We start from the raw sequence: 27,661 nt of genomic DNA, 5'->3' as shown, positions 1-27,661 counted from the left end.
TTTAAAATGTCTCTTAAGTATTTAATTGATACAAAATAACTCTCATCTATCCATCGGTGTTAAAATACCCCTAACATTCACCTTTTGACTCAAAAATACTCTCGATGTTAATTCTTTGACTTATATTTACCCTTATTTTTAATAACTCTCTCAAAGTAAAATTATTAAAACATTTATTTTATTATATTGCTTAATGTGATAGTTCCAAATTTAAACCATTCTCAAAATAAATAATAAAAACGGAAAAGCGTCTAAAATATCTTTAAACTATTGGAATTGGTACAAAAATACCCTACGTTGACCTATTGATTCTATAATACTCCTGACGTCAATCGTTACGACCCTATAATACCCTTACCACAAACAACTCTGTCAACATATAAAATTCGAGTTTTCATTTAATATGTGGCAGCCTGTGGTTCGTTGAAAATTTAATTAATCTGAACGAATCAAATCCCAACCCAAACTCGAATCCACCTAATAATCACCCGCCGAATCTCGAAGCTCCATTTTCCCTTGGGTTTCTGTCCATAAAAGAAACATTGATTCAAGGTCAAAAAAATTGTGATAGATGAATCAAAAGGTCCAAATATGTGATATAGACGAATCAATTTTTTTTTTAATAACAATTATGAAGAACCTGTCACTTTCTACCTCATAGATAAATTCTCCATATTAGGACTCCAAGAAATCCCTTTTAAGTATCATAGTTGTGGAATTGATACAATAATGGATATGAAATGCTAACACTCAAATTATTCATAAGTCGATAAGTGATATAACTCCGCAACTTTCAGATTATAACTAGATGCATAGACATATGTTGTAAATTGGCTAAATTTAAAATAAAAAAGAAAAGAAAATGAGATACACTCCTGATTTTAGGCCCATAGTTTAGTATCTTTATTTCTCAGATCATTTCTAAATTGCTTGCTCTCCAAGAAAATAAACAAGATTATTTCCCCAAATCGGGTTCGTTTTTTTCCAAAGGTAAACCTATTTCTGATAATGTCAAGATTACTCAGGAACTAGTTCACAACCTGAACAGAGATCATGTGGTATTATGTGGTAAATAACAAAAATCAACCTTCCTAGTTTCTTATTAGGGCAGTCTTACATTCTATCAATTTTGATCATCAAAAGTTGTGTTGTTTAATTGTGTTTTAATTTAAACTTGATCACACGAGTTCCGAGAAGAACGAGAGTTTTTGTAGACGGTTGTTGTACAGGATATTCATTCTTGTTCACTGTAAAAGTTACGTTGGAGTTGTTTTTAGCCAAATTGAATGAAACAACACATCCTTTCATAGAAGAACGAAACAACAGATCCTTTCATTTAAATTACATTTTTTCGTCTAAAAGACACACCATTTAGTTGTAGTAACGGTTGTATTATATAAATAGGACTCTTTTCTTTTAAACAAAAAGTTCCAACGTAACAAAAATAGCTTAGAAGAATAAAATGGCAGATAATGTTATGGAATCTAAGGTAGATGTCTTTGGGGAAATCTTCTCCCGCTTGCCCTTGAATTGTGTGGTTCAATGTAAACTTTTAAACCAGAATTTTAAAAGTATGATTTCTAATTCTGAGTTTGCCCAATTATTGCTCCAACGTCATAAAAACACTTCTACACAACTCATCTATACAGAATATGATGGAGGAGCACGAAGAAGATTCGAAAAAATCTCCTTAAACCCAATCACTCAATCTGAGTCGAGTATACCTGATTATATGGATATATTGGCCTCATGTAATGGTCTCATTCTCATTGACTTTGAACAAGTTAGTCGTTACTGTGTTTTTAATCCCGTGACTGGAGAGCACCAATTGATACCATACCCAATGCGCTATCCAAATGGTATAGGAAAAATAGGTCTAGCGGTTGATTACCCGAATCCAGATCAATACAAATTGGTAACCGTCAGTAGCTTTTTTGAAAATTCCAACAGGTTATACAAATTTCACCTACTTTCATCGGAGCAACCTGGCTTGTGGCGAGAAATCCAACTGAGAACCAATAATGTCCGATCTTTAGCTTATGGTAGTCGAGCTGTTTATTGGCGCGGTTCTCTGTATTTCCTTAGAACGGACGGTAGTGTTTTAGCTTTTGATACGAACAAAGAAGAGGCTATACTAATTGACCGTCCTGAGTTTCTTGATAATTTTGATCACACCTATGGTAAAATTTTGATTGGTCCGAGTATATGGCTAGGGAAGGCGCAAGGTTTACTTACCCTTGTATGCGCTTACAGAATGCACATAGTCATTGCTACTTATGGCAGTACAAAGAGACGTTGGACGGTTTCCCACAAATTTGCCAACTTTATTTTAGGTCCGCGAGTCTTTATTCATGGCTTCCCATTATGGATCGAAAACAAGCATGTGTCTTTTCTGGTACAACGTCCCTTGACACTGAATTATGATCTATACGAGCATAATACTAATATCAATGGGTACGAACATGCTACAGTGTTGCACGGAGTTAATTCTCTAATGTATTACTTCCATCCAACGTTAGCCAGTGCCCATCACACACCCTCCGATAATATAGATGCTGATGATCAGGAGCTTATCGATGCAAATTTGGATGACATCAGAAGATTTATCATCGAAGGTACCAGTTTGTTTCCGCTGAAATTTTATATTTTAGTTCTTTGTGATGCCTTAAATGAGACTTAAAGTCAGGATTCAGTATTCCTTTAAAATTTATATTTAAAAGTTAAAAACATGTCAACTGAGATAAATGGACATTTACATAGACACATTGCGTGCCTTCTTTGTTCGACTTTGGTGGTGTTTCCTAATTTGTAGGTCTGATTTTTTACTTGAAAAAAGTCTTAATCATTTCTAATTCTTATCAAATTTTGTATACAACTTTGCCCAGATATTCCCTTCCAAGAAGAAAGTTCATCTGAATCATCATCATCATCGTCGTCAGAGGGAGAACAAGAAGAAGAAGCAGCGGCAGGAGAAGGAGGAGAAGAAGAAATAGTGTAATAAACATGGCTTTCTGCCCTTCACTATCTTCAAAGAGGACTTCAATTTGTTATCTCTGGGAGATTGAGGGCATAATTAACTATTGTAATAGACGTTGTTTCCTATATGCATTTTGAATTTAAAAAAAAACTATTTCTTTCTTTATTTGCACATTTCAGTTGATGAATTGCAATATAATAAATAAATTTAGCAACGGGCGGGGAAGATATCCATTCAAAATTTGCATCGTCAGATGTGCTGTTTTTATTTTGTTCCAAAGTTTTTAGAACAAAACTAACTGGATTTATGTTGGTTGTATTTATAGTTAATCAACCTCCAAGCATACTTTAGGCTTAATCATTATTCCATCTTAATAGAATATTAATGTTCCAAATCTTTAATATAATAATGTCGAAACTTTATTATCTCAATATTCTGCTTAGTAAAATGCAACTGTGAGTGAACGGACATAGTATTGAAGTGTAGGTAATTTGATGTTTCAAAACAGTGAGAAACTGGTAGTAAATGTTACAACTTTGAAACGGCTACTAGACAAATGTATAAACCATGAGAATTTGATCAAGCAAATTCATGCTCAGTCCATCACATTGGGTCTCTTAACCCAATCTCATCAATCTTTTGCCTGCAAATTATTTAACATATATGCCAAACTGAACAAACCAGTTGCTGCCCATAAGGTGTTTGATCAAATTCCCCAACCAGATATTGTCTCCTGGAGTTGTCTTTTGTCTCTGCATTTGCAATTACAACAGCCCACTAAAGCGTTTTATCTGTTCACTAGCTTACTGGTTTCAACTTCTCTAAAACCTGATTCCCATTCCATAGTTGCAGCTCTCTCAGCTTGTGCTCGCTCGCGAGACCTGTGTAATGGCAAAACGGTGCATGCTATGGTCTATAAATTTCTTAATCGACCTGAACCTATTGTGGGTAATGCTCTGATCGATATGTATAGCCGCACGGAGAGAATCTTGTTGGCTCGACGTGTATTCGATAGTATGCATGTTAAGGATATAGCTACTTGGACTAGTTTGCTCAATGGGTTTGTAGTTTCTGGGGAAATCGAGTCTGCTTGGAAGTTGTTTGAGGAAATGTCCTACAGGAATGCCATCTCGTGGACTGTGATGATTGTGGGATGTGTACGTGGTAAAGAACCGGTTTGGGCATTGGAACTGTTTAAGAGAATGAGGGAGGAAGGTGATGATAGCCCGACCTCAATTACAATAGTTGCTGTGTTATCTGGTTGTGCTGATATTGGAGCTCTGGATTTTGGAAGGTCTATTCATGGATATGTAAACAAGGTAGCTGGTTCTGCTATGGATGTTGGCGTAAATAATGCCCTGATTGATATGTATGCTAAAAGTGGGGATCTTGATTTTGCTATGATGATTTTTAGGGGAATGATAAAGAAGGATGCTTTCTCGTGGACTAGTATGATTTTAGGATTGGCACTTCACAGTAGAGGAAGAAATGCCCTCGAGTTTTTTGATGAGATGTTGGAATCTGGTGTGACTGCAAATGAGATAACTTACCTCTCAGTTCTATCTGCTTGTAGCCATGCTGGATTAGTTAACGAGGGCAAAGAATTATTCAACCGGCTGAAGAATGATGTTAGTTGTGCAACTAAGATAGAACATTATGGATGTCTGGTGGACCTCCTTGGTCGTGCTGGTCATTTGGATGAAGCAGTGCGGTTAATTCAACAAATGCCAATGAAACCAGATGCTGTCATATGGAGATCACTTCTGAGTGCTTCTGCCATGAATAGAAATTTGGAATTAGCTGAAATGGCTGCCGGGAAAGCACTTGAACTAGAACCTCACGATGACGGGGTGTATGTACTGCTATGGAATTTGTACAACTCTGGTAATATGTTGGAACATGCTTCCAGGACTGTGAAGATGATGAGAGATCAAAGAATCAAGAAAAAGCCTGGTTGTAGTTGGATTGAAATTAACGGAATTCTTCATGAATTTATGGCCGAACCTTCCAGACAACATGTCTATGATGGTATTTACAGGGTGTTAGATACAATTCTAAAGCAATCAAAACTTTTTGCTACTCCTGCAGAATTGTAGTCTTTTGGTAGCAATACAATTTTCTGCCCTGGATTCTGGTGTGATTATGACGAAGGACAAAAAGCTTCAAGAAAAAGTTCCGGTACGAGTTCTTTTAACTATGGGAGACACTGTTTAATTGTGGTAGATAAACACAATGCAGGAAGTGTTCCTCGGTTAATTGATTGTCTTTGGCAATGTGCAAATACATTTGTTGCACTTTGTGTTGTTATAAATTTTCGATTTTTATGTTCTCTTCTTCTCCACCCTGTGACTTCACTCAATCAATGTATTTCTGGCATTATTGATGACAACACTACTATAATCAGATCAGCAGGTGATTTCTATTCGTAAAGATATGACACTTGGGTGTAACTCATCTCTAGAAGCTAGATAAGGTGAGAATTGCCTAAATCCATATAAAAATGTCATAACCGATGTGGGAACTCTAATAACCCCTTCACGCCCAAGATCAATTGGAGCCCGAAAAGTGACCTGGCTCTTATATCATTTAAAGATATGACATTTAGGTCTAACTCAACCCCAAATGTCCAAGACATGTCCAAACTTTGGTGGACGGACTTACTCGATACTAGTATTAGTGAGAGGCAGTAGGTAACTCTAGAATTAATCGAGGCACGCACAAATTGACTCGTTCATTTGTAAAAGGAAACAAAACTATTACATCTTGCCAGAGAGGAGATTCTGATCATTGTTCTTTCTTTCTCTTCTATTTTTTTCTTTTTTTTTTCTTTTTCAAAAATTAGAGTTTACAGCAGCCCCTATGCCGCAGTACAAGTAAGAAACTTCCATTTTCTTCTCTTTGATTGATACTTTAAGAGATTTTCTTTGACACTTCATGTGAGGTGCATCCACATCATCTTATCCACATTATTTAATTATCATGCTTAGCTAATGCATGATCTAATCTCAATAATAAAATTGTCAATAAGTAGAATTGTAGCAGAACTAGGGGGCCAACATGTAACTCCAATAAATGATGTTGAAAGTTTGACCTTTTGAACGTTGAAACTTGGACAAAAAAATATCCATATTATGCTATTTTATAAGTAAAATGAAGCTAGAGGGAAAAAGTAGTTGCATAATTTTCCATAACGTGCCGTAAAGCAAAGTTTTGTCAAAGAATAGTAAGTTATATTGATCTAAAATTAGAAATTTGGGATCATGTGAAAGTCAAACACAACACAAAGAAGAAAAATTGTCTTTCAATATTTTGATCCCATGGCCATGTGCACTTCTTAAATTCCCCACACCTATAAAACCCCAACAAAACCTTCAATCCATTCACAAACATTATTATTATATTAACTCCACATACCAAAGAACAAACCTCAAAATGAAGATCAACCAACTTTTCTTTCCCTTCCTCATTGTAGCCATCTCTTTTAACTCTTTACTCTCCTCAGCTGCTGAATCCCCACCGGAAGTAGTCGACATTGATGGAAAGATACTCCGTACAGGCGTCGATTACTACATTTTACCGGTGGTACGTGGCAGAGGTGGTGGACTCACCATGGACAGTATTGGTGATAAAATTTGTCCACTTGATGCTGTTGTCCAAGAACATAATGAGATTGATCAAGGCCTCCCATTGACATTCACACCCGTTGATCCAAAGAAAGGTGTGATTCGCGAATCGACTGATTTAAACATCATTTTTTCAGCAAATTCTATTTGTGTTCAAACAACACAATGGAAGCTAGATGACTTTGATGAAACAACAGGACAATACTTTATTACGCTTGGTGGAAATCAAGGAAACCCTGGTGTGGAAACTATAAGTAATTGGTTCAAGATTGAGAAATACGATCGCGATTATAAGCTGCTATATTGTCCTACAGTATGTGATTTCTGCAAAGTCATTTGTAGAGATATTGGCATATTCATTCAGGATGGAGTTAGACGTTTGGCTTTGAGTGATGTCCCATTTAAGGTCATGTTTAAGAAAGCTTAGAGGCTAGTTAAGTCTTCAACAAACAAACTACTCTTAGTAACTTATTTAAATTTGAATATGTCTGGTATTGTGATTAATTGTAGTTGTAATAAGAGAAGCATCAGCTTCCAACGTTAAAAAATAAACAATTTATCAATTTCATGCATTGTGCTCTTTTGATTTATATGAGCTTCTAATACTACATATTGTACAGTAAATGTCTCTTATTTCCCAAGCAAAGAGTGCATGCTTTATTTTTTCTTTCTGCAGATTTGTTACGATGAAAGCTTAGATAAGGAAAGAGAAACTTATTTGTACAAAATCGCCGAAACTTCAACTTATCTAAGCTGATTATTAGCTTAGATAATGCAATCAAAAAGGGCAAAGTAGACTTAAATCACATAAAGAAACTGTGTATCAGAAGAGACCAGAATCCATTCTGATTTGGCAAAAATAGGGCAAAGTGGAAGAAGAAGAATTATGTACGTGATGCCATCATAGAGAATAATCTACACTAGCTGCAAAAAACTTTAGTTGAACATATCAACTGATAAAAAGATCTCAAGCTAACAAACTAAATATAATGTACAATGACATAAAAGGTTTATAAACATTTGATTGTGCCATTAACACAACATTTTCTGTACAAGAGGGTGAACACTCTTTCTCCAAAGCTTCTTTATACATATTCTATAGGCATAAAGACAAGAAGCCAGAACATAGCGATGATTCCACTGGTATCCCACTTAGAGATGGCCCAATCTCTCCTGCCAAATCATTAGCACTATTAGAAACTTTCCACATATCGACCCATTACCCATGTGAAACAAAATATAAATAAAGGGAGAAGAATATGAATACAAAAAGAAGATTTAAAAAAATTGTAATAACGCTCAATCGTGAATTGCACAGTGGTGGCCCAAAAGAAAGAACAGATGAATGTGTTTAACTTCATAATAAGCAGGTGTCAATCATACCTGAAGCATCTGCATCAACTTTGGATGTTGTTCTAATAGCTGGCAGAGTTTGTCACGGTCACTCAAGAGAGACTGCAAGGATGGGTAAATTATCAAAATCAACTAGATAAAAATCTGATACAACTAATACTGAATACTTAATAATTTAACACAAATACTAAAATAAAGACACCATAGTTGATCCAACTAGTTGATGGACTTCTATAACTATTTCTAGTGTTTCATGATTTGCCGTCTCCTAATAACATCAACTACCGGGAGTTGGATGTCACAAATGCAATATGACAGGCAAGTCAGTGTTAGGTACCTGAATAGCTTGTGGAGATCTAAAAAAATCTTGTAATGACATCCCAGAATCTTGTTGCTGGGTGACAATATCACCTTGCTGCTGTGGTACTTGAGAAAGAGGATGTTCTATTTGTTGCTGTTGTAACGAATTCTCCTGCTGTTGGGTCTGGTAGTACACATGAGCTGGAGAAACTTGAGGTTGATGCAAGATCTGTGGTGATTGCATTTGCATGTGCATGGGGCTTTGTAGCAAAGGAACACTTTGCTCTGACTGGGGCGAAGCTGGAACAATTGGCCTAACATGTTGTGGAGGACGAGGAAGTTGAGGGGGCTGGAGTGGCTGCAGCTGGGTGACGGATGGTATAGAGTGAATGGCAGGAAGATGTTGTGAGATGCTAGGGAGCTTTTCATTGTTATATGGAGCTGAACTGCTTCCATAAAAACTAACAGGCACTGATCCATGTCTATTGAATAACAAGGGTGGTGCTAATGGAGGTGGAGGATAAGTTGTTAAAATGGGACCAGATGCTGAAACATTACCTGGTCGAACATCACTTGAATGTGCATTGGAGGTCTGCTGAAGCTCATTAGTTCCAACACTTTGATTATAAACTGGAGTCTGGGAAGTTATATTCGTTAATGACGATAAATTAGAAAGGCTAATTGTATATGGGGGCGGAGTTGGAGGAAGTGGTGGAAGAGGCCTAACAGGTCCCCCAGGTGAAGAAAGTGAAGTCCGACCGAACTTTGAATCTGGCAAAGGACTGGACGTCATAGGGGCTGAAGCACCAGCTGATAAATACTCAGCTTGAACCTATTACAAAGGAAAACACCATTTTAAGCCAATAAATAATAATAATAATAATAATAACTGAAAATAGAACACAAAGATTGCTTCTTCTCACATGGAAGCCTGGTGGTAAATGAGGTTGGACATCTATCATAGAGCTAACAAATGGAGAAGATTGGCTCAAAATGCGATCAGCATTCTGAGACAAGGATGACATTGTCACAGGAGGCGGAGTTGGAGGTAATGGTGGCTGCATTTTCGGGTCAAAATATCCCTGGGAACCAATGTTTGGGGGAGTAACTCCACTTTGCTGACCAGTAGGTCTAGAATAGAAGTTGGGTGGCATTCGAGAATCAACAGCTACCTGTATAGATGAAGAAGCCTTTGTAAATGCAGAAGCACCTACACCAGAACTAACTGCTGCTGCAGGCGAAGCAAACATAGTGGAAGTTTTAGGATGGAAATTTTTCATGTCCTCGTACTGATCACTGAATTTCCTGTCCGAAGTTATACTAGGTTCTCGAGCCAACGGCAGATCGGGACGAGAAACCGACATCCTAGAAGAAAATTCACTTTGGGCATTTTCATCAGCGTTTGAGGCAACAGGTGTACCCCGCTGGGAGAACTGACTAGTTTCATTCACCTCGCCTTCTGTCTCTTCAACGATTGACCGAGGAGAGTTTTGTTCAACAACTACAGGTGCAGGTTGGTGTAGATTATCATCTGGCTGAGGAAAAGGCAGTTTATCATCAGGTTCAGATTCCTCTGCATCAAATACAATATCAATTCCCTGGAGATCATCGTCGGGATCAGACTTCATGGGATGAGATTTACTTGACTTCTCCGCATCTGTTTGTTTTTCAGGTATTGCTGCTTTCTCTTGTGCAGCAGCTGAATCAGTAACCAAGATCCCCGGAGGATTTTGGCGTTCTCTTTGCCGAGCCATGAATTCATCCACGTGAATAGACGGTGGTCTCCCACTGGTAGATCCTATTCGTGGGACTGCTATTACATTAGGATTATTAGATCCATCTGCACTTCTTTCCCTTGCAACATAGTCATCCACATGCATAGAAGGAGGCCTGCTCGTGTTAGGCTTGCGCTGGCGGAAAGTGTCCCTACGAGTAGGACCTGAAGGAACAATGGTAGGTACAGATCCCCGTGAGAATGCACCTGGTATGGCATTCTCAGTTGAGGCACTATCTCCCCTGATGCGTCTATTTGGCCCTTCCATTGAGGAGATCTTCCTTTTATTAGTAAGACTAGTCTGTGTCAAACTATCACGCAAATTTTCAGGGCACTCCCATGAAAACTTGTCTCCAAATTCATTTAAATCATAATCCTCAATCCTTTCAGTACCACTATCTTCAATGGTGTGAATCTTTGAGGAATGAGTAGGTGAAGGAAAATGAATATTGCTCATTATATCATCTGCCTTAACTGTGCCAGTAGGTTTATGCAGAAGAAGCATTAATGATCTTGCTGACTCCTTAATCTGTCCAATAAAAATCCAATTACATACATTTCTTGAAGCAACAATGAGAACGAACCAAGAACAGGAAAATTGGAGGTATACCTGATCCAAAGAAATCTTGTCCAATAAAGGCAAGAAGGAACTGTCACTTGCCTTCAACAAATTAACAAGTTCCTCTACAGATTCAATGCTCTCTTCATAAAGCCCGTCCATTGCAACATTGTCATTTTCAAGCCCGAAGAAGTACTTGACTGCAGTAACTCTCTCCATGTTCACACTGAAGAATTAATAACAGTTTAAGAACAACGTGCACATCAAATTACAAGAGAAGTTAGTTAGCAATGCCTTCTCATGTTAAGCTTTACAGGTCATGGTGCTGATTTTGACTAATATTCCAAATAGGATAACAATCAGGAAATAGAAAGTAGAGAAGAATGTTTAGCATGCAGAAATTGCTTATAGATAACATGAGGACATGAATATATCCAATCACAACTCTTATAAGCCCGACCCATATTAATAAATGCACATCTGAAGACTATCATGTCTTTCAGTAGTTAAAATCACAAGGGACTGTGTATACATAAGTGGTATTAAATTCATGTATAGTACAAGAACAATACCCAAAGAAAAAATGTTGCTAGACCTATTCAATTCTGTTTTACGTCTTAAGTTATACATGACTGCCTCAGTACTAACTTCTTAGATCTATACAGCAATATCTCCCTATTCAGATAAAGCACATTTCAGACTTAGTTGCTTTTTCATGTATAGAGATCAGTTAAGCAAAGATGCTTGCTTTGATGTTCTAGCATAAGGAATTTTCCAAATGATAAGAATGAATACTTATCAGAGGAAGTCAAGTAGGGATGATAAATAAACATGAAAGTTAATTTTAAGGGGTTCATGTAACATCAGTTAAGTAGCAAGTTATATCCATCCTAACATACACCATCAACAACTACAGCTCAATCAACTTAGGGTTAGCCAAGATGGATCATCATTCTCCAGTTGCTCCATTTGAACTCATCTCAGTCCAATGCTATATATAAACTAAAACTTGAAACAGCCTACGACATCCAGGAAAAAGTTCTCTAACACTAGGAGTTCTCCACATTAGATAACATTTTCTAATAGCAAATAAAGCTATAACAAGACAAAAGACTTCATAGCAAATATTGTACCTACGTAAATGTACTAACATGACTATAACCTAATCCTAATTAATTGGTATCAACTAAATAGATTCTTTTCTTTTATCATCCCCCATTTTCCTCTAGGTCTTATAGATGGAATCCAAGAGATTGCTGATCTTCCAGAATTCCTTTCATGTGATTTAAGATTAAATTGATAGGCATGCATCTGAATGGACTTGACCTATTGCCATGCACCTGAGAAACAGGCAGAGCCTCACGCTTAACCAATAGACCCGCGGTCCCTCACCATACAAAATGTAAAAATTGAACATGGACAAACAGACCTTTCACCATCCATGCAGAAAGATAATGCACCCGAAGATAATATTCCAATGCCCTGAACAGCATAAGTTGGTAGATCATCCTTTGAAGCAGGTGTCCTTAACAGAGATTCCCAGCAACATAGCAATGGAGGATGCTCCTTCCAGTCTAGAGAAAAATCACGGTTTAGACCATTTTCAAATTGTTTCTCTGATTCCTGCTCCTCGATGCTAGAGGACTTAGCATGCAGATAAAGTGAGAGCAGAGCATCTTTTCCTTTGGCAGATGACCAAAATAATCTTAATACTAACAGGCATGAAAGCAATTCTTTTCCAACAGGTAGGACCTGATATATTTGCAGAAAGAAGTAATGTCAGAAGATTCACAAATGAGCAAAAAAATAAAGAAATATTCTTCTTAAGTTCCATCTAATAAAAGAAAACTATTTGTTGAGTCATATCATCTTAAACCTTAGTTAGAAATTGAACAAAAAAAATACTAACCCAGGTTCGGGACACCAGTAGGCAGTAACAACCCGAATTTACATTTTACATGGGCTGAAATCCAAATTACTAAAAAGGTTCCCCACAGAATTAAGATATGATGGAGACCAGTCCCAACAACAACAACAACATACCCACTGTACTCCCAATTTCCCATAGAGTGAGGTATTGGGAGAATAGAATGTACGCAGACCTTCCCTCAGCTTAAAACCAAAACAGACTAGAAAAAGACATAATGAACGTACAAGAGCCAATAGATAGTAAAAAAACAACAAATAGAAGCAGAACAATACTACAATTGAATTATACACAAAAAAACAGATATCAACAAAATCAAAGACTAAGAAACTACAAGCATAGCACTAAGAGGCACCAAGATAATGCATTCCTACCAACTAGCATGGACGCACACCTACCTATTAACTTTCTACACTAATTTGCATCCTCCACACCTTCCTATCTAAGGTCGTGTCCTCGGTAAACTGCAACTTTGTCATGTCCTGTCTAATCACTTCTTTCCAATACTTCTTCGGTCTACCTCTACCTCCTATGAATCCATCCCTAGTCAATCTCTCACACCTCCACACCGGAGCATCTTGCATCTCCACATCACATGCCCGAATCATCTCAACCTCGTTTCTAGCATCATATCTCCCACCAAAGAAACTACCACCGGGTCTCGGGTATCCTCATTCTTAATCATATCCTTCCTAATAAACCCACACATCCATCACAACATCCTCATCTTCGTCACCTTCATCTTCTGAATATTACAGTTCTTGACTGGTTAACACTCCGCCCCCCACAAAATAGTTGGTCTAACAACCATTTTGTAGAACCTAGCCTTTAAGTTTAGGTGGTACCGTCTCATCATACAAGACTCAAAATACGTGCCTCCATTTCATCCACCCTTCACCAATTCAGTGAGTGACATCCTCCTCTATCTCTCCATCTCCCTGGATAATCAACCCAATATGAAGATCAATCACGTTGTTCTCCAAAAAACATCATGTGCATCAATTGTATCATTTGGTGAACTCCAGGTTGGGACGACCGCTAGTTAGACATGTATTTCTTGTAGCAATCCATCCAACACATGCAATTTCTGAAGGTGCTTTAGTCTCCATGTTCATCTTCCTAGTCAATGCCTCCTTCCAATTACTCAAATTTTTTTGGAACATATTACAGCAACTGCTTACAGTAAAATTCCTTCACTATTAGCCAGACACACCAGTGAGTAGTTTTTTGAAAAATGTTCCAAAGCAGCTACGGCTGACTGATTTCTACAATTTACCAATCACTAAAGTTCCTTCTAAAACAGAATACTCCACCAAGCTTCAGAGACCACACCTTCTCTGTTCACAAAGAGTCTAAATAAGATAGAGAACTTTTCTTTAAGCCTCTCAACACCAATCCATTTCGTCTAAATATTCTTTTTCATGGAACATGGTACGTATCTTGCTACTTCCTTTTATACATCAAGGAACTTTATGGCACCAAAGGTAAATAAGTGAACAAAGACTACTCCTCAATCGAGTAAAACTCGACTCCACATTGAGAAAAGGGAAGGGAAAGAGATTGTTGTTGGAGAAATACTACTAACGGGTCGTTTGGTAAAAAGATGCATAACGCCACGTGGATTAGTACTGCATAGCTTAGTTTTTATAAAGTGTTTTGTTCATTGCTTCCCACCTAATCTTGTGTTTAGTTTAACTCTACAAAAAGTTTCTTTCCTATTATGCCCTAGAGTTATTATTGGATATCCTATTTCATGTAATTGGGACAAGATAGATGATTGCCGGACAATATTTTTTTTGTGCCTCCTAACTACGTAGGAGAAGCATAATTTTGTCGCCATGTTTGCTATTTTCTAACTTGAATTATTCGAGGATAACACTCTACAAAAATCTTCTTTACAATAATACCCTTGAATTTTTATAGGATTTTCTATTTCATTTAACTACTCAAGTTAAAATACTAAAATATATTTAAAATATATATTATTAATTTTGAGGTGTGGTATGCCACTACGGAGATCCTTGACAACACGATTTATTTTTTATTTTTTTTGTTGGTCAGTATGCCTTAAACTTAACATAGATTTACAAAAAAAAAAAAAACAACAATAGTTCAAGTGGTCAACCGACAAACTACATTTAAAAAAAAAACTGAAAAAAAATCAACCCAATAGAGCAAATCAAACATGGAGAAAAAAAATATTAGTTTGTGAAATCATCAAATTACATTGAACAAATTTGAAGAATTAAAAAGAACATTTACAACTATGCATATAAATAAATAAAAAACATTAAATTACAAATGAAATTTAGGAAAAATGGTTGGGGATAAGTTTAGTCATTTAGGGGTCTTATCTAAGAATTGTTAAACCTTGGATTAGATCCCTCCCTTTTCTAGGGATAAAATAAGACCTAATATAAGGTATAATTAATCCATTGATAAAGTTAAACATAGTGCACCATTTTTCTTACTTCGTCCTATAACACTTGCTGCTCTAACTTGCATCTTCAATCTAACAGGCTAAAAACTATACTTTGGACATTCTTTTTTCCCAAGCTACCTATCAACCTCCTTTAGGAATAAAGAAAACGAGATGTACACAACCATTACGAGCAAGTTTCGCAAGATATGAAAACCAAAATCAGTTGGCAGATAGTTTAAAAATAGAGTTGTGTGAGAATGAAAATAAGAAAGTTTTCAACCAAAAAGACCCGTGTATATCACAATATAAACCCAGAGGGTCATAATAGGAGAATCAAGATCTCATTAAAAAAAATGATACTATGAGTATTAGTTAAAGAACGAAAATGCTTCTTTTTTTTCAAAAGGACCAAAAAGAAGGAACAAATATAATAATGCACTAATTACAAAAGGAAATAAAAGGTAAAATCGATGGCGCCTAGCCAGCTCAATAAAAAACAAGAGGACGAAAACGCCAAGGTACCAGTATATTAGACAGTGCAACATAAGTTAGAAAGCAAAACCCAGAGAAGTCTGAATGCTGCAAAACTTCAGAAGCATAACCAAAATCTTTTTTGATCAAGATACTTAATGAAAATCTTAAACTGATCTCCAGAAAACAAATATCAAATAAGCATAGAAGATGCATAGACACCCATGAGTAATAAATATTACCTAAGCCAAAAATGAAAACAGAAAACGCAAAGGAAATACCTTGCAAAATTTAAGGAGCAAAGACAAAAGCAAGCAATTTTCTTCAGCAGTCATATCTTCAGTGACGTGTCTGGAAATCCACAATAAATAGACCAGACACATAAGCATCAGTAGAAAACCATAGAAACTCCATACAACCAAAAAGAGCTACAGAAGATTGATGAACCATAGTAACCGTAGCTAACCTCTCAACTATTCCCGGGGTTTGTCGAGTTTTGCATTCACTAAGTAGTGTAATAGACTTGAATACAGGCACACACCAACTAATAAGGGAAAACCCTTTCTGAGCTAACTGTTTTGCATCCGAGCTAGCAGCAGCTAAACACATTTCTAGAGCCTTGATTAGCATCCTAAGGCCACCCTCCTTCAAGAATAACCTCTGAGCACAAAAAATGCGATAAGCAGATAACATTCAGCAGCTTAGTAGCAGATTGAACTTTTAAGTGAACACTTAATAACTACTACATGTGTAAAACTAGTAAAGCAGATTGAATTTATAAGTGAATGAAGACACCTTTCCATGTGCGTGCTCTAATAGTAGAGACAGAAAGGAGAGCAGTCGCTGGACCTGAAAGAGAACAGTTAGCAATCATAAGAAAACAAGTTCAAGTTAATTACCATGCAAAAATCAGAAACAATATCATTACCATGACACATGTAAAGATGGAAAGTAAATATAACCTTGTAAGCATCCAAATCAGACGGTGGCAATTTTTCAGAAAGACGATCACCAATCCACAAAACCATTGGCCGTAGAAGTACTGAAGCATTATCACCGCCTATACATGCAATGCGAATAATGAAAACGCGCAGCATGTCTTGGATGACCACCAATGTCTGATAAATTGCACCTTAATCATCAGACAAATTGCAACAACAAACAGCATACCTAGTGTAATCCCACAAGTGGGATCTAGGGAGGATCTGATGTACGGAGACCTTACTCCTACCCCTTTGTGGAGTAGAGAGGTTGTTTTCTGTAGACCCTCGGCTCAAAAGAACAGCAATAAATGCAGAATTGAAAATAAGAAAAGAAAAATAGCTAGATGAACATCAATAGATAGTTGTAGAAATTGAGGAATAAGATAATATGCTAATATTTTACTAAATAAGGATTAAAAGAGAAGAGAGAAGAGGAGGCTACCCCCTGCCACTCCAACATAAAAGTGCTATAACACTAGATCAGACAAATTGCAAATCAAGGATAAATGAGAATATTCTCCAAAACTGCCTATTAAAGCCCTAAAAACAGATGTAAACATCGGAAGATAATAGGAAGAAAACTAGGGATTGATGAATAATTACTTACACTGGTGGAGCAACATAGGATAATCTGTGCAATTTTGCCCAAGTGCGGTTTCAACTGGCCAAGCAGCTTCTCCCGTAGTCCAGTCTGCAAGAACCAATTAATCTCCTTCTCCTTCTTAGGCCCTAATAGTGTTCTAACAGCCAAGGTTCTCAGGACACTCAATGTAGGTGTTCCATTTTCCCAAAGCCAGACCCCTTCCTCTGCGAACAAGTCATTCTTGAATGTACATATATGAACCAGAGAAGAGATAGTCAGATTTCAGCTAGCATCAAACATGAAAAATCTAGAAAAACTGAATATCAATCTAGCTACTGAAGGATGACGGCGTTATAAAACATCACATACCAATATGCAAAGCAGACTACAGATTTCCTTGGGACCCAACGCCAGAACAGAAGTTGCATGAAGACTATCTAGGAGGAAATTGAAAAGGCCAGGGGTCCAACCATAAACTGGCCAACAGGCTAATGCAGAAACTAGAAGATCGCAAGCCGCTTGAAACCCAAGTGCAAAACTGGGGTAAGGATAGGATATATCGGCTGCACAGGCAGCTAACTTTGGACTGCAACAGAGGAATAAAAATAGTTAAATAAAGAAGGGAAGACAAACTAGGTGAAAAGAATTGCTGTATTTACACGTAACTGCAAGAGGTTTCCCTTACCTCACTTCTCTGTGCAGCTGAAGAAGAGCATTTAATAGTTTAGTATTCCTGTGCTGCTCCTTAGCTTCCTAAAAATGGAGTAAGAGAACAACTTGCCTCTGTCAGGAATATGCACTGCAATGCAGAACTTGGAAAAAGATTGATCATAGAGAATTTAAATGGTAACCACCAAACCAGAGATGTGCAAGAAAAGGGACTGCTCATTGAATTAGATCTAACAGTATAATAGACAGCAACTACTAGGGAGAACATCTTGTAACTTGCGCTAACATAAGCCCACATTGGTTGTCTATAAAAGATGGAGAATCTTGTTTCAGGACATAAATATGGCAAATTATCTTGGAAGGTCAACCTGCTCTACATTTCAATGAGGAAGGAGAGATAATGCAAAGATCAAGCATTTGACGACTGGCAGTGAAAGAAGCAACTTGAAAATATAACAGCAAGAACTTTCTTCATAGTCACTACAAACCTTTAGCTTCTGCAACAGATTAATCAACAACACCAGAGAAGGAATTAGCAAATCAAGGAGGGTCTGTTCGCGATTACGTTCCAGCAATAAATCTGAAGTTGAATTGCATTCTGTACCCTCATCAACTAGGTAATCTGCTCAAGGGAAAGTGTAAACAACATGAAAGACTGTCATGAACAACCTATACTTTATGAAGTCAGGAAAAAACAAAAATAGAGAAAGGAATTGATGATATGATGCCACAGCTAAATAAAAGTAAATTATTAATATTCATAACAAAACCTAAGTTAGCTTTTCCAAAAAGTCTCTGCAAGAACAAAGTCCATAGAGCATTAATGTCAAAATGACAGATATCTGCCAGAAGCAGAAGCTCCACACCATGCCAATTTACTATTCAGCCTATAATTTCCATATTAATGTGATTTGGTTGGCGGAGATGACAAATCTGAAATTTAATTCTCTTTGTTTCCAGGGGATCTTACTGGCCATAGTGGAATGGAACTAGGGAACTGCAATCTAGTAGTTGCTACTTGCTTCAGAGCACTGTGTTAATTGACATGTGAAGTTTGGTCCCTGTTCATGTGGCACTGGCGCACTGCATAATGATGAGGGACTCCAAGAACAGATTAAAAATCCATATTTCCTAAGGTTCCCTTCAGGATGTTTGATAAACTTGGAACTATATAGAGAAGATAAGAATGGCTCTAGTGCGAGGATGAAACGCGACAAAACGAAAAATGGTCACATTTGAGACAAGAAAAAAGACCTAAATTCTCTATCGGACACCATCCCCTTCAACAAACACAAACCATATCCTAGGAAAACCTGTGCATCCACAAGTTCCACTTTCATTTCCTTGTGGCATAATGGAGAACGAATCCACTCCCAATTCCCTGGAAAGATCAACCAAGCGTTGAGTGAGGAAAGTGGACGCAGGAGAAGAGGACCAATTGTGAATTTCAAAACTCAAGATAATAGACCCATACCTTTACCCTTCTCCACTTGAATACCAGGCTTTGTTCAAAAGGTGTAGGGCTCAAACTTGGGACACCTGACTAACAAGTCGCTCTACTTGTCACTTAAACGAAGTCCAAAAGCCTACAAGACATTCTTCACATGCTTTATCGGGAAAAGTGTTCTATAGCTACTTTCTTCAAAGACATTTTTTTATTTGTTATGTTGTATGTACCCAGAAAAAAATATTTATTTATAGAAAAAACAATTAAAACTTAATATGAACTAGGCGATGTTAGGTTTTGACTTGTATTTTAGTCTATTTCAAGTCAACCCATTTAAGCCCAAGTAACTTCAATTCTATTCATCTCGACCCACCCAAATTCAGTCCAACCCGCCTATTTGCCACTACTAGAATGGATCATAGGTCCATAGTAGACTAGAATTCAAATTGTCGTAAAGGCAAAAAATTGGGTGATTTTTTTCCGTTGGTTGAAAAAATGGAAATCCACGCAAGCCGACTCAGACACCATTGTCACCTCAAAAGAAATTCACGTCTTAAATGTTTTGACAAAATTAACAAGAGAACTTATTCCAAGCAACACAAAGAAAGCACCAAATACTACAGAGTTCAAATCCTAGTAAAGGCAAAAATGTCGAGGGATTTGTTTCCATCAGTCCAAAAGACGGAAATGCACGCAACCCAACTCGGCCACCATTCTCACCCCCAAAAGAAATCCATATATTAACTGTTTTGACAAAATTAACAAGAGAACTTACTCCAAGTAACACAAAAGCACCAAATACTACAATTGATTAAATCATTAAAAACTTTTGTCTAAGGAAAGTTGATACAACATTTTAAAGCATATCAACTTATTTTATACGTAATAAGGTCTAAATGGTGGTGCTATGACAGATTTTACAACAAAAGATTATGCACTGCTTAGACATAGGTTCTTCTGACCGGGGTTTGACCAGTGTTCCATTGTCGGAAAATATGTTAAGCGTTTGTTTTCTTTTACTTTCAGATACACTGTATGATAGAACTTCACATTCATAGTATGTTATGAACACTTCAAACATCCAACATGGGGTCAACAGTTAGGAAAGAACAGTTTATTGTGTATGATGATCATAGCTAAATGTTGACATTCAAGCAAACATGATTGTTGGAGAAACTGACCATATATGTTTGAGGACCTCTCAAGCATGAGCCTGCAGTTGATCAAAACTGCATGGATAACCATGACAGCGCCTTCATCATAAAGAGCAGCAGTGACAGCCTTCAACCAACAAACAATGTTACGCAAGAGTTTTACTGAGACATGTAATATGATAAAATTCACCACTAATGCCATACCGAATTATCAGAAATGAACGCCAAAATTCGAAATGCTGTCGTCAGCTGAACAATGGATGAGTCGCGAAGAACAACACCAGGAAAATCCCTCTCAGTGATGCGCTTCCCAAGCATATTCTCTATGATATTACCATCAGTGCAGGAAGAATCCCCAATGACATTATCAACATCCATGCCATCAGATGCCAAAACACTTGTTGAGGCCATGTGAGCATCCCCACCAGAAGCTAAAATTGCAGTATAGCGTAAAAGACCAATTGCTCCACTTCTATGGTACACCACACTAGCATCAATCCAGTCCAAAAGCCTTGCAGGAGCATCTTTTTTGCTGGATCCTGGGGAGGAGGAATGTAAGACTCTATGAAGTTCTTTAGCATGTCCAATCCAAGACCCCAGAGAAGATGCACTTGAGTCCGAAACAATGACCTCAAGAATTTCAGCCGTAGAGTGAAAGATAGCAAGGTTCAAAGGTGGAGCTCCTAAGAATCAAGAAGTTAATAGACATTATGCAAAGACTTCAAAAATTGAATGTATTCAGCATAAAGTAGCATCAATTCCATCTCTTGAGGAGAAATTGCTGCAAACGGAATTCTGAAGTACCACTATTTGGGGAAACTGGATCCAATTCCTTGACTGAGTGTAGTATCGCAATTAAAGCTGAAAGAGCCTACATGATACAAAAGAAATTTCAGACCATGGATCTAAAACACCTGAGATGGTCAAATACATATAATCGGAAACAAGGGAAACTCTGCAGCTAGTGTTTAAAATTGAATCAGTAAATGATAAGCTATAATCAATAAGGATGATGGCAGTAACTGCATTAGCCAGTAATGCTCACACATGAAGCTTTGAATTACTTCTACTTTCGATTAGATTGATGCAGAATGAGAGCATATTACCTCGGGGAAATGAACCAGAGCCAACAAAGCTTGGCGTCCACAGTCAGATCTGGAGAACATCTCAATAGCATTAGTTAAAAAGCTTAAAGATTGAAAACCTTTAGCATGAAACAGAAACAAGCTCTTACCTGGAAAGACTACAGAGCTGCCATACCGTCCACAACAGATCTTCAGAGTCTGGACTTGATGTCACTAAACGATCTATGGCAGTGATCTGCAACAGGTACAGGAGTAAATAGAAATATAGTTGATTACTAGAGAGAAAATATATACACAGTTTGAAGGTCAGAACCAAATAGCTGTGAAGAGAATTGTTTTTTATCAAGTAATGAATCTCATTGAAAAGGGGCAAAAAACAAGCCCGTATACGAGAAGTATGCCACGAGAAAGTTTGGTTCGTTGCTATCTTTCGTGTCTATGTAACAAAGAAAAGTTCAAAGGAACAAAGAAACAAGGAAGACATGGATTTTCAACATAACCAGAACTCACTGCCTTCAAATGCATCTCAATGATCAGAGCAACATCACGTGGATGACAAAAGTAACCCTTGGATATTAGGACAGATGCATGTCGAAGGGAAATGGACTCTTCCTTCTTCCAAGTATCAGCACCCCTTAAGGCATGAATTATTATAGTGGCAACTTCAGGGTCACGACCAAGAAATATCAACCCTGAAGACAGGAATAGTATACATAACAGAAAAACTTTGAAGTGTTTGTAGTGACAAGTAACACTAACATAGAACTGAGGTGGAAACCAAACATATCACATTAATATAAACCAAACCTGAGCGAGTAGAAAGAAGAGAAAGAACAATGGCCTCAAAGTACGATAAAATATCCACAAACAAGTCTATCGTGCAGGCTGCGTGAGACCATAGAGCAGAAGATGACAATAGAGCAGCAGACAAAGGGAAAAAACCCCTTTCCTGCTCACAAGAAAAAAAAAGAACAAAAAAGATTTGACAAAATTAGTTTCAATACAAAGTTTTATCAACAAGAAGAACAATGAATAAGACTATCAGGAAAATCAAAGGCATTAGAGTGACCATAGGAATAAATCTCGGAGGAGTTGCTCCAACGATAACTCTGAGAATGAATTCAATACGGGAACTCCTGTAAGGAATTTAACAACTGTTTTTTTTATAAGGTCTTCACTTTTTTGAAAATGAAAATCCTTTTGTTATACAAGCTTGAAGTGGTCGAGAACCCTGAGATCGCAGGTTCAAACCTCAGTGGAGACAAAAGAACACTAGGTGATTCTTCCCATCTGTCCTAGCCTTGGTGGACAGAGTTACCGGGAATCTATTGCTGGTGGGAGGTGTGAAACTAGTAGAGGTACCCAACAATTGGCCCGAACACCACAATCATCAACAAAAAAAATGAATGGATACCATGATGATCAAATATAGAGCAATTATTTTATTCCCAATAACGTAAGTGAAACAAAGAGCTTATATTACATTGCCAACCAGTATAAAGTTTGAACAAATTTGTATGAGAACTACACCAACATCTCTCTTTGTGTAAGTGAGAACAACTTGAAATGAACAGAATCACACACCACTAGCCATTCTGTCTTCGGGATGAAGGGTTAAGGCGAAATAGATCAAAGCGACCCTGGATTAATGCCTATGTATAGTTATCACCGTTTATCATTCAGGACCAGTGAAAGCAAAAGAAATGATTCATCCAAAAATTGTTCTACTTTCTGTAAGACTGCATAAAGGAATCATCCTTTGCGTCTTTCAGCAGATCCATTGATGAACATTTTCGCTACGCAATTGGCTAGTGAGAACATGTGGCAAACTGAAGCAATGGATCTAAGGAAGTCAACTTTGAAACACTACTTTTTTCTATTTTTGTGTAGCATTTGAGTTGGTCTAGAAGTCAAAAGCCTTTTTTGTGGACCAAATTCTTCTGTGTTACTGAAAATTATAACCAAAATGTTGGGGGACAGGGGAAAGAAAAAGCTTCTGGACTACTAAAGATTGGTTATAATATACCTTCAGAAGGGAAAGCAAATGTTGATCCATGTCATTGTTAGAAAAGCAACAACTTGATTGAGTAATCAAGTTACTGGTTGAATTATACAATAATTGCCCACTGTCACCAAGAACCAAAGATTTACTTGCACACGCCACCGGAGAAGGATCTTCAATTGGGCCAGAGGAATTTATTAATTTCTGCACCAATACTTGTCAACAAAAATGGATGACAAAGCAATTATAATACCACGATAAACAGGTAATGACAGGAAAGCCAAGATGCACCAAATGTAAAGGGAACTTTAACTGACCAAAAGGTTCTTGAGGAGATTTTTAGCACTGGCAAGTATATCCACCAATGTGGCACTGGTAGCCTGACCAGAGCCAGAAAGACCTCCCAGGACAGACAATATGGAACACTATTGAGAATTAAAAGACAGAGAAAGTTCACATCTCCGAGAAAATATTTATCAAATGCACAACAAGACATAAAGGAGGGCATTAACAAAATAATTTACCTCGTATCTGGAGGAAACTTCATAAAAGCGCAAACGATGAAGTATATAAGTGGCAAGAGAGGCTACATCATGCCTCTGATTGTGCAATAACAATAACTTCAACAACTGATTGTATCTCTCACTAGTACCAGAAGGTATATTTTCACCCTCACGAGGCCACCACCCAAGGAAACCTTCGCAGCCAACAGAATGACGAGTTGCCTGTTCAATAACTCCAAGGTGCAGCAATTTGAGAGCATTAGAGTTCAGCAAGCTACTAGAAAAGGCATAATCAAGCTGCTCCATGCCACCAGAATTAACAAAATGATAGCAGCTTTCTCTTGCAGATGACACTAAAAGAGCCAGACTCAAACAGAGAACCATGTTCTCTCTCTGAAAAGAGAAATCAGAATCAGAATCATACATGACAACATTTACACGTGAAAACTGTAGACACGTCTAGAAAATGAAGTAAACAGAAAACTTGTGGCTACATTAAAAAGAGGATATGATATAACTAACAAGCTAGATATTCAATCACCTTTGAAACCTCACGATGAGAAGCAGCATCAGGACTACTACCAAATTTGAAGTAGTGGCTTAAGGAGTCCAGCAGCTGCTTTGGAGCAGCATCCTCAATCTCAGATTCCACCAACATAGCATCAGTTGAAAATTCAACAGAATGGTCACCAGGTTGAAAAATAAAGCTATTATACATCTCCAAAAGCTCTTTTTTGGCTTCAGCAATTGCAAATTGAGCTTCTTGATTAAAAACCAACTTATCCAGCCCAAGTTGCTCGTGCATTGTAGTTGTAGAAGGAAAGCAAGGAGTTGCATAGATTGAGGCCACTGATAATAAGGAAGTAAGAACCTTGTTTTTCATGACTCCAAATTCAGGTGATTCCAACATTCTAAGGGTGAGTTGTAATAACTGCCTGAGCTCGAGAGGAATAGCCAGAGGAATACTTTTCAAAGATAATGATTTTAAAGAAGACAATGTTTGCTCAGTAGAGAGATTATTTGGACGCAATGCAGGTGGGAGGTCTTCAAGGTCTCCCTCAACAACACTTACAGTATTAGCCAAAGAGCCATCTAAATCAACATCTATATTAAATTGGCCAAGATCTTCGGTGGTGTTTCCATATACAACCAAGGTGAGGCTTCGATAGCTGCCTCGTACAACCAAATGATTGGTAACAATTGCCTGCACAAGTCATCATTCCTTTTAATGAATAGCAAAATACTAAAGTTTCTCATTTTCCTTTGCTGCTTGAAACTTTTAGGAGGACAAAAAGTGTGACAATAAAGACATAGATAAAATTCAAGGAGGGAAAGAAAGACAAGTTAAGATCAGCTTTGTCCAACTGAAGTAAACGTATGAACCATAGATAAACCTTCTAGTTGCATATGATAGCATTGACACTCATAGCACCCCATGAGTTTGTTGCAAATACAAGGAGATCCTCAAAATGCAAAAAATTTCTCCATCAGAGAGCAGCATGGAACCACCTCTCACAGGTAATAATAACAGGAAAAGGAAAAAAATGATAGGAAGCTCTTGAAGTCAAGCTGCTTTAGTTTCTTGCGCGGTGGATCTTTTAAAAATCCATTCATGTTTCACAAAACAATTAACTTAGAATCATTACAAATCCAATCACTCGTAAAATATATAACATAACAGAACAATAGCATAACAAAAACAAGTTCTTTTCTAGTCCAAACACAAACAAAATTTCTGTGAGCTAAAATAGAAGACCGCTATCACATTTCCCCACTGTGAGTGGACACTTAAGCCTGCCTCTTATTAAACAAAAAATGAAGTCCTGTGTCTTATTCGGTCACTAGGTATTATGTCTTGGTGATGTCTTGAACTGCTATTTGCTTCAAGCAGCTGTCACATTTAAAGAAACAGAAAATCATGGAGGACATTCTCAACAAATCTGTTTGGGCTTTATTTGAATAGAAATAGATAGGATGTTTTCTGGGTAAAATGCCTTTGAACAGGCAGAGTCCATCTGTTCAATATTTATACTTGTTTACAGATGAACCAACCATGAAATATGTTAGATACACTTGTCGGACAGATATCATAGGATCCTTGTAATAGGGGAAAGAACATAACTATGGCTTTTTTGTTCTTTCGAAATCTTTTTAGATGTCTCTAGCACAGCCCTTGTGCTACTTATATCACATGTTACCATTCTCAAAAAAAAAAAAGTAGGACACACTAAGATTCATTGAAATTAGCTACTTTACCAGATTTTTATGATAAAAAAAAAAGCATATAAATCAGTTTATCTCTTTTTCTTCTATTTTTATCCTTCGGATATCATGTCTTATAGCCTATAGGGTTAGCACCCCTTGGTGCTTCATCAGTGAAATTTAAAAATCAGAAGATGTCCACAGACTCGCGCTATTCTAAGTTATTAAAAAATGTATAGAGCACATTGATAAAATGAGAGATATAAAAGAAAAGTCGCAATAATAGAACTTAACAGAACCCTTCGGGGTGGCCCAGTGGTTTGAGCTTGGGATTTTCATGTTGGATGTTTCAAGTTCGAAACTCATTGCCAGCGAAAGCAAGGGGTTTGCCTTCTGGGTCGAGCCCGTCGCACCAGACTTGCCTAATGCGGATTACCTCTCCTATGTGGTTTGCGAACTATTGCATAGGAGCAAGGTTTTACCCTGTGCGCACCCAAAGGGTAGCGGCTGCGGGTTTCCGTTGTCGTCAAAAAATAATAATAATAATAATAGAACTTAACAGATGCTGAGCCACAAGAAGATTACTGGCAGCGATTGTTATTTAGTGCGCAAGAGGAGTTTCAGAAGAGCTTGTATAAGAGATGTTTTAGTGAAAACTAACCCTGACAGCACATTCACCAACTCATTAGGCGGAAAATGTAGCTATCAGAAGTACAAAGATCAGTAACTCTAAAGATGCATTAGAAGTTGAAAAAGCAAACCATACTTTGACTTTATAAGGATAAATAAGTATTTCCATTAGCCAACTTGGGGAAACTATGATACATAAAATAGCACTACCACCTATTGACCTTTACAATTAAGATAAGATCTCATGACAGGCTGTAACAGCAGCATTATGATTCATGAGTAACATACCAAATGTGATTGATTCTTAACTCCTTTCTGCAATGTCTCAACTATTGTTGACCAATTTCCAGAGGTTGTTCAGTGCCTCAGAACTAAACTCAAAGTCCCAATCCCGTAAAGATGGAAAACGAAGTGTGTGCACTTGGACATCATCAGAGAACTATATCTAATATTTAACCATCCCACTGAAAACTACTTCAAGTATGAAGTTATTATCCAAAATCTTGTACTGGAGTCTGATTTAACCTCTAAGACCTCCCAAAATTATCCGGGTGTCCAAACTCTAGAGAAACATTTACATAAACACGGTTAAATGACAAATTTATACAGGCATCCTAATCCTCATTATTTCAAAGAGAAAGGGGAAAACAGTTAAATAATCTTAAAAAGGAAGAGATGTGTGTAGCCTAGTGGTCAATGAAGCAGATTGAGAATCCTGAGGTCTCACGTTCAAAACCCAGCGGAGACGAAAACACCAGGTGATTTTTCCCATTTCTCCGAGCCTTGGGGCACCGACTAGATACCTATGTTGGTGGGAGATAACGGATTAGTAGAGACGTGTGCAAGTTATCGCGAACACTCCAGTTATTACACAACAACAACATAAGTGGTGTAATCTCACAAGTGGGGTCTAGTGAAGGTGATGTGTGGGGAGACCATATCTCTACGGCTATTAGAAAAACACCAATTGTTTTAAAAAAAAAAAAAGGGGGGGGGG

The 27,661-nt window shown here is 37.4% G+C and overlaps 4 protein-coding genes and 1 non-coding gene across 5 annotated transcripts in view; 4 read left to right on the top strand and 1 right to left on the bottom strand.

Moving 5' to 3' along the window:
- Positions 1-1,431: 1,431 nt before the first annotated feature.
- On the top strand, positions 1,432-3,191 carry LOC114076420. Its single transcript, XM_027915419.1, has 2 exons — positions 1,432-2,615; positions 2,886-3,191. Exons 1-2 carry the CDS (start codon positions 1,463-1,465, stop codon positions 2,996-2,998), a joined length of 1,266 nt encoding a protein of 421 aa, XP_027771220.1. The 5' UTR covers positions 1,432-1,462; the 3' UTR covers positions 2,999-3,191.
- Positions 3,192-3,471: 280 nt separating this feature from the next.
- Positions 3,472-5,073, top strand: LOC107013077 (pentatricopeptide repeat-containing protein At2g22410, mitochondrial-like). The gene has a single exon (XM_015213064.2). It carries the CDS (start codon positions 3,472-3,474, stop codon positions 5,071-5,073), a length of 1,602 nt encoding a protein of 533 aa, XP_015068550.1.
- A 1,067-nt stretch (positions 5,074-6,140) lies between these two features.
- LOC107014319 (kunitz trypsin inhibitor 2) lies at positions 6,141-7,208 on the top strand. Its single transcript, XM_015214175.2, has one exon. It carries the CDS (start codon positions 6,410-6,412, stop codon positions 7,025-7,027), a length of 618 nt encoding a protein of 205 aa, XP_015069661.1. The 5' UTR covers positions 6,141-6,409; the 3' UTR covers positions 7,028-7,208.
- A 215-nt stretch (positions 7,209-7,423) lies between these two features.
- Positions 7,424-27,661, bottom strand: part of LOC107014318 (protein virilizer homolog) — a 23,192-nt gene continuing 2,954 nt past the window's right edge. The window contains exons 4-28 of the mRNA XM_015214174.2: positions 24,374-25,036; positions 23,854-24,225; positions 23,647-23,754; positions 23,354-23,533; positions 22,135-22,276; positions 21,838-22,019; positions 21,477-21,562; positions 21,349-21,397; positions 21,047-21,113; positions 20,447-20,925; positions 20,270-20,369; positions 18,130-18,263; positions 17,658-17,725; positions 17,342-17,558; positions 16,997-17,212; positions 16,369-16,524; positions 16,202-16,255; positions 15,873-16,066; positions 15,688-15,757; positions 12,016-12,338; positions 10,638-10,812; positions 9,177-10,556; positions 8,291-9,085; positions 7,984-8,055; positions 7,424-7,773 (exon numbers count right to left, since the gene is read on the bottom strand). Coding sequence (XP_015069660.1) covers positions 7,753-7,773; positions 7,984-8,055; positions 8,291-9,085; positions 9,177-10,556; positions 10,638-10,812; positions 12,016-12,338; positions 15,688-15,757; positions 15,873-16,066; positions 16,202-16,255; positions 16,369-16,524; positions 16,997-17,212; positions 17,342-17,558; positions 17,658-17,725; positions 18,130-18,263; positions 20,270-20,369; positions 20,447-20,925; positions 21,047-21,113; positions 21,349-21,397; positions 21,477-21,562; positions 21,838-22,019; positions 22,135-22,276; positions 23,354-23,533; positions 23,647-23,754; positions 23,854-24,225; positions 24,374-25,036 — 6,303 coding nt within the window. The 3' untranslated portion in view covers positions 7,424-7,752. The remainder of the gene's footprint in view (positions 7,774-7,983; positions 8,056-8,290; positions 9,086-9,176; positions 10,557-10,637; positions 10,813-12,015; positions 12,339-15,687; positions 15,758-15,872; positions 16,067-16,201; positions 16,256-16,368; positions 16,525-16,996; positions 17,213-17,341; positions 17,559-17,657; positions 17,726-18,129; positions 18,264-20,269; positions 20,370-20,446; positions 20,926-21,046; positions 21,114-21,348; positions 21,398-21,476; positions 21,563-21,837; positions 22,020-22,134; positions 22,277-23,353; positions 23,534-23,646; positions 23,755-23,853; positions 24,226-24,373; positions 25,037-27,661) is intronic.
- LOC114076612 lies at positions 18,778-18,879 on the top strand. Its single transcript, XR_003577670.1, has one exon. It is a non-coding gene; the product is annotated as a U6 spliceosomal RNA (small nuclear RNA).

Source organism: Solanum pennellii, chromosome 3 (genome assembly GCF_001406875.1).
Source record: "Solanum pennellii chromosome 3, SPENNV200".
In the NCBI taxonomy this organism is placed as follows: domain Eukaryota; kingdom Viridiplantae; phylum Streptophyta; class Magnoliopsida; order Solanales; family Solanaceae; genus Solanum; species Solanum pennellii.
Note: the sequence above shows the minus strand (reverse complement) of the source record. Positions and strands in the feature narration are given on the sequence as shown.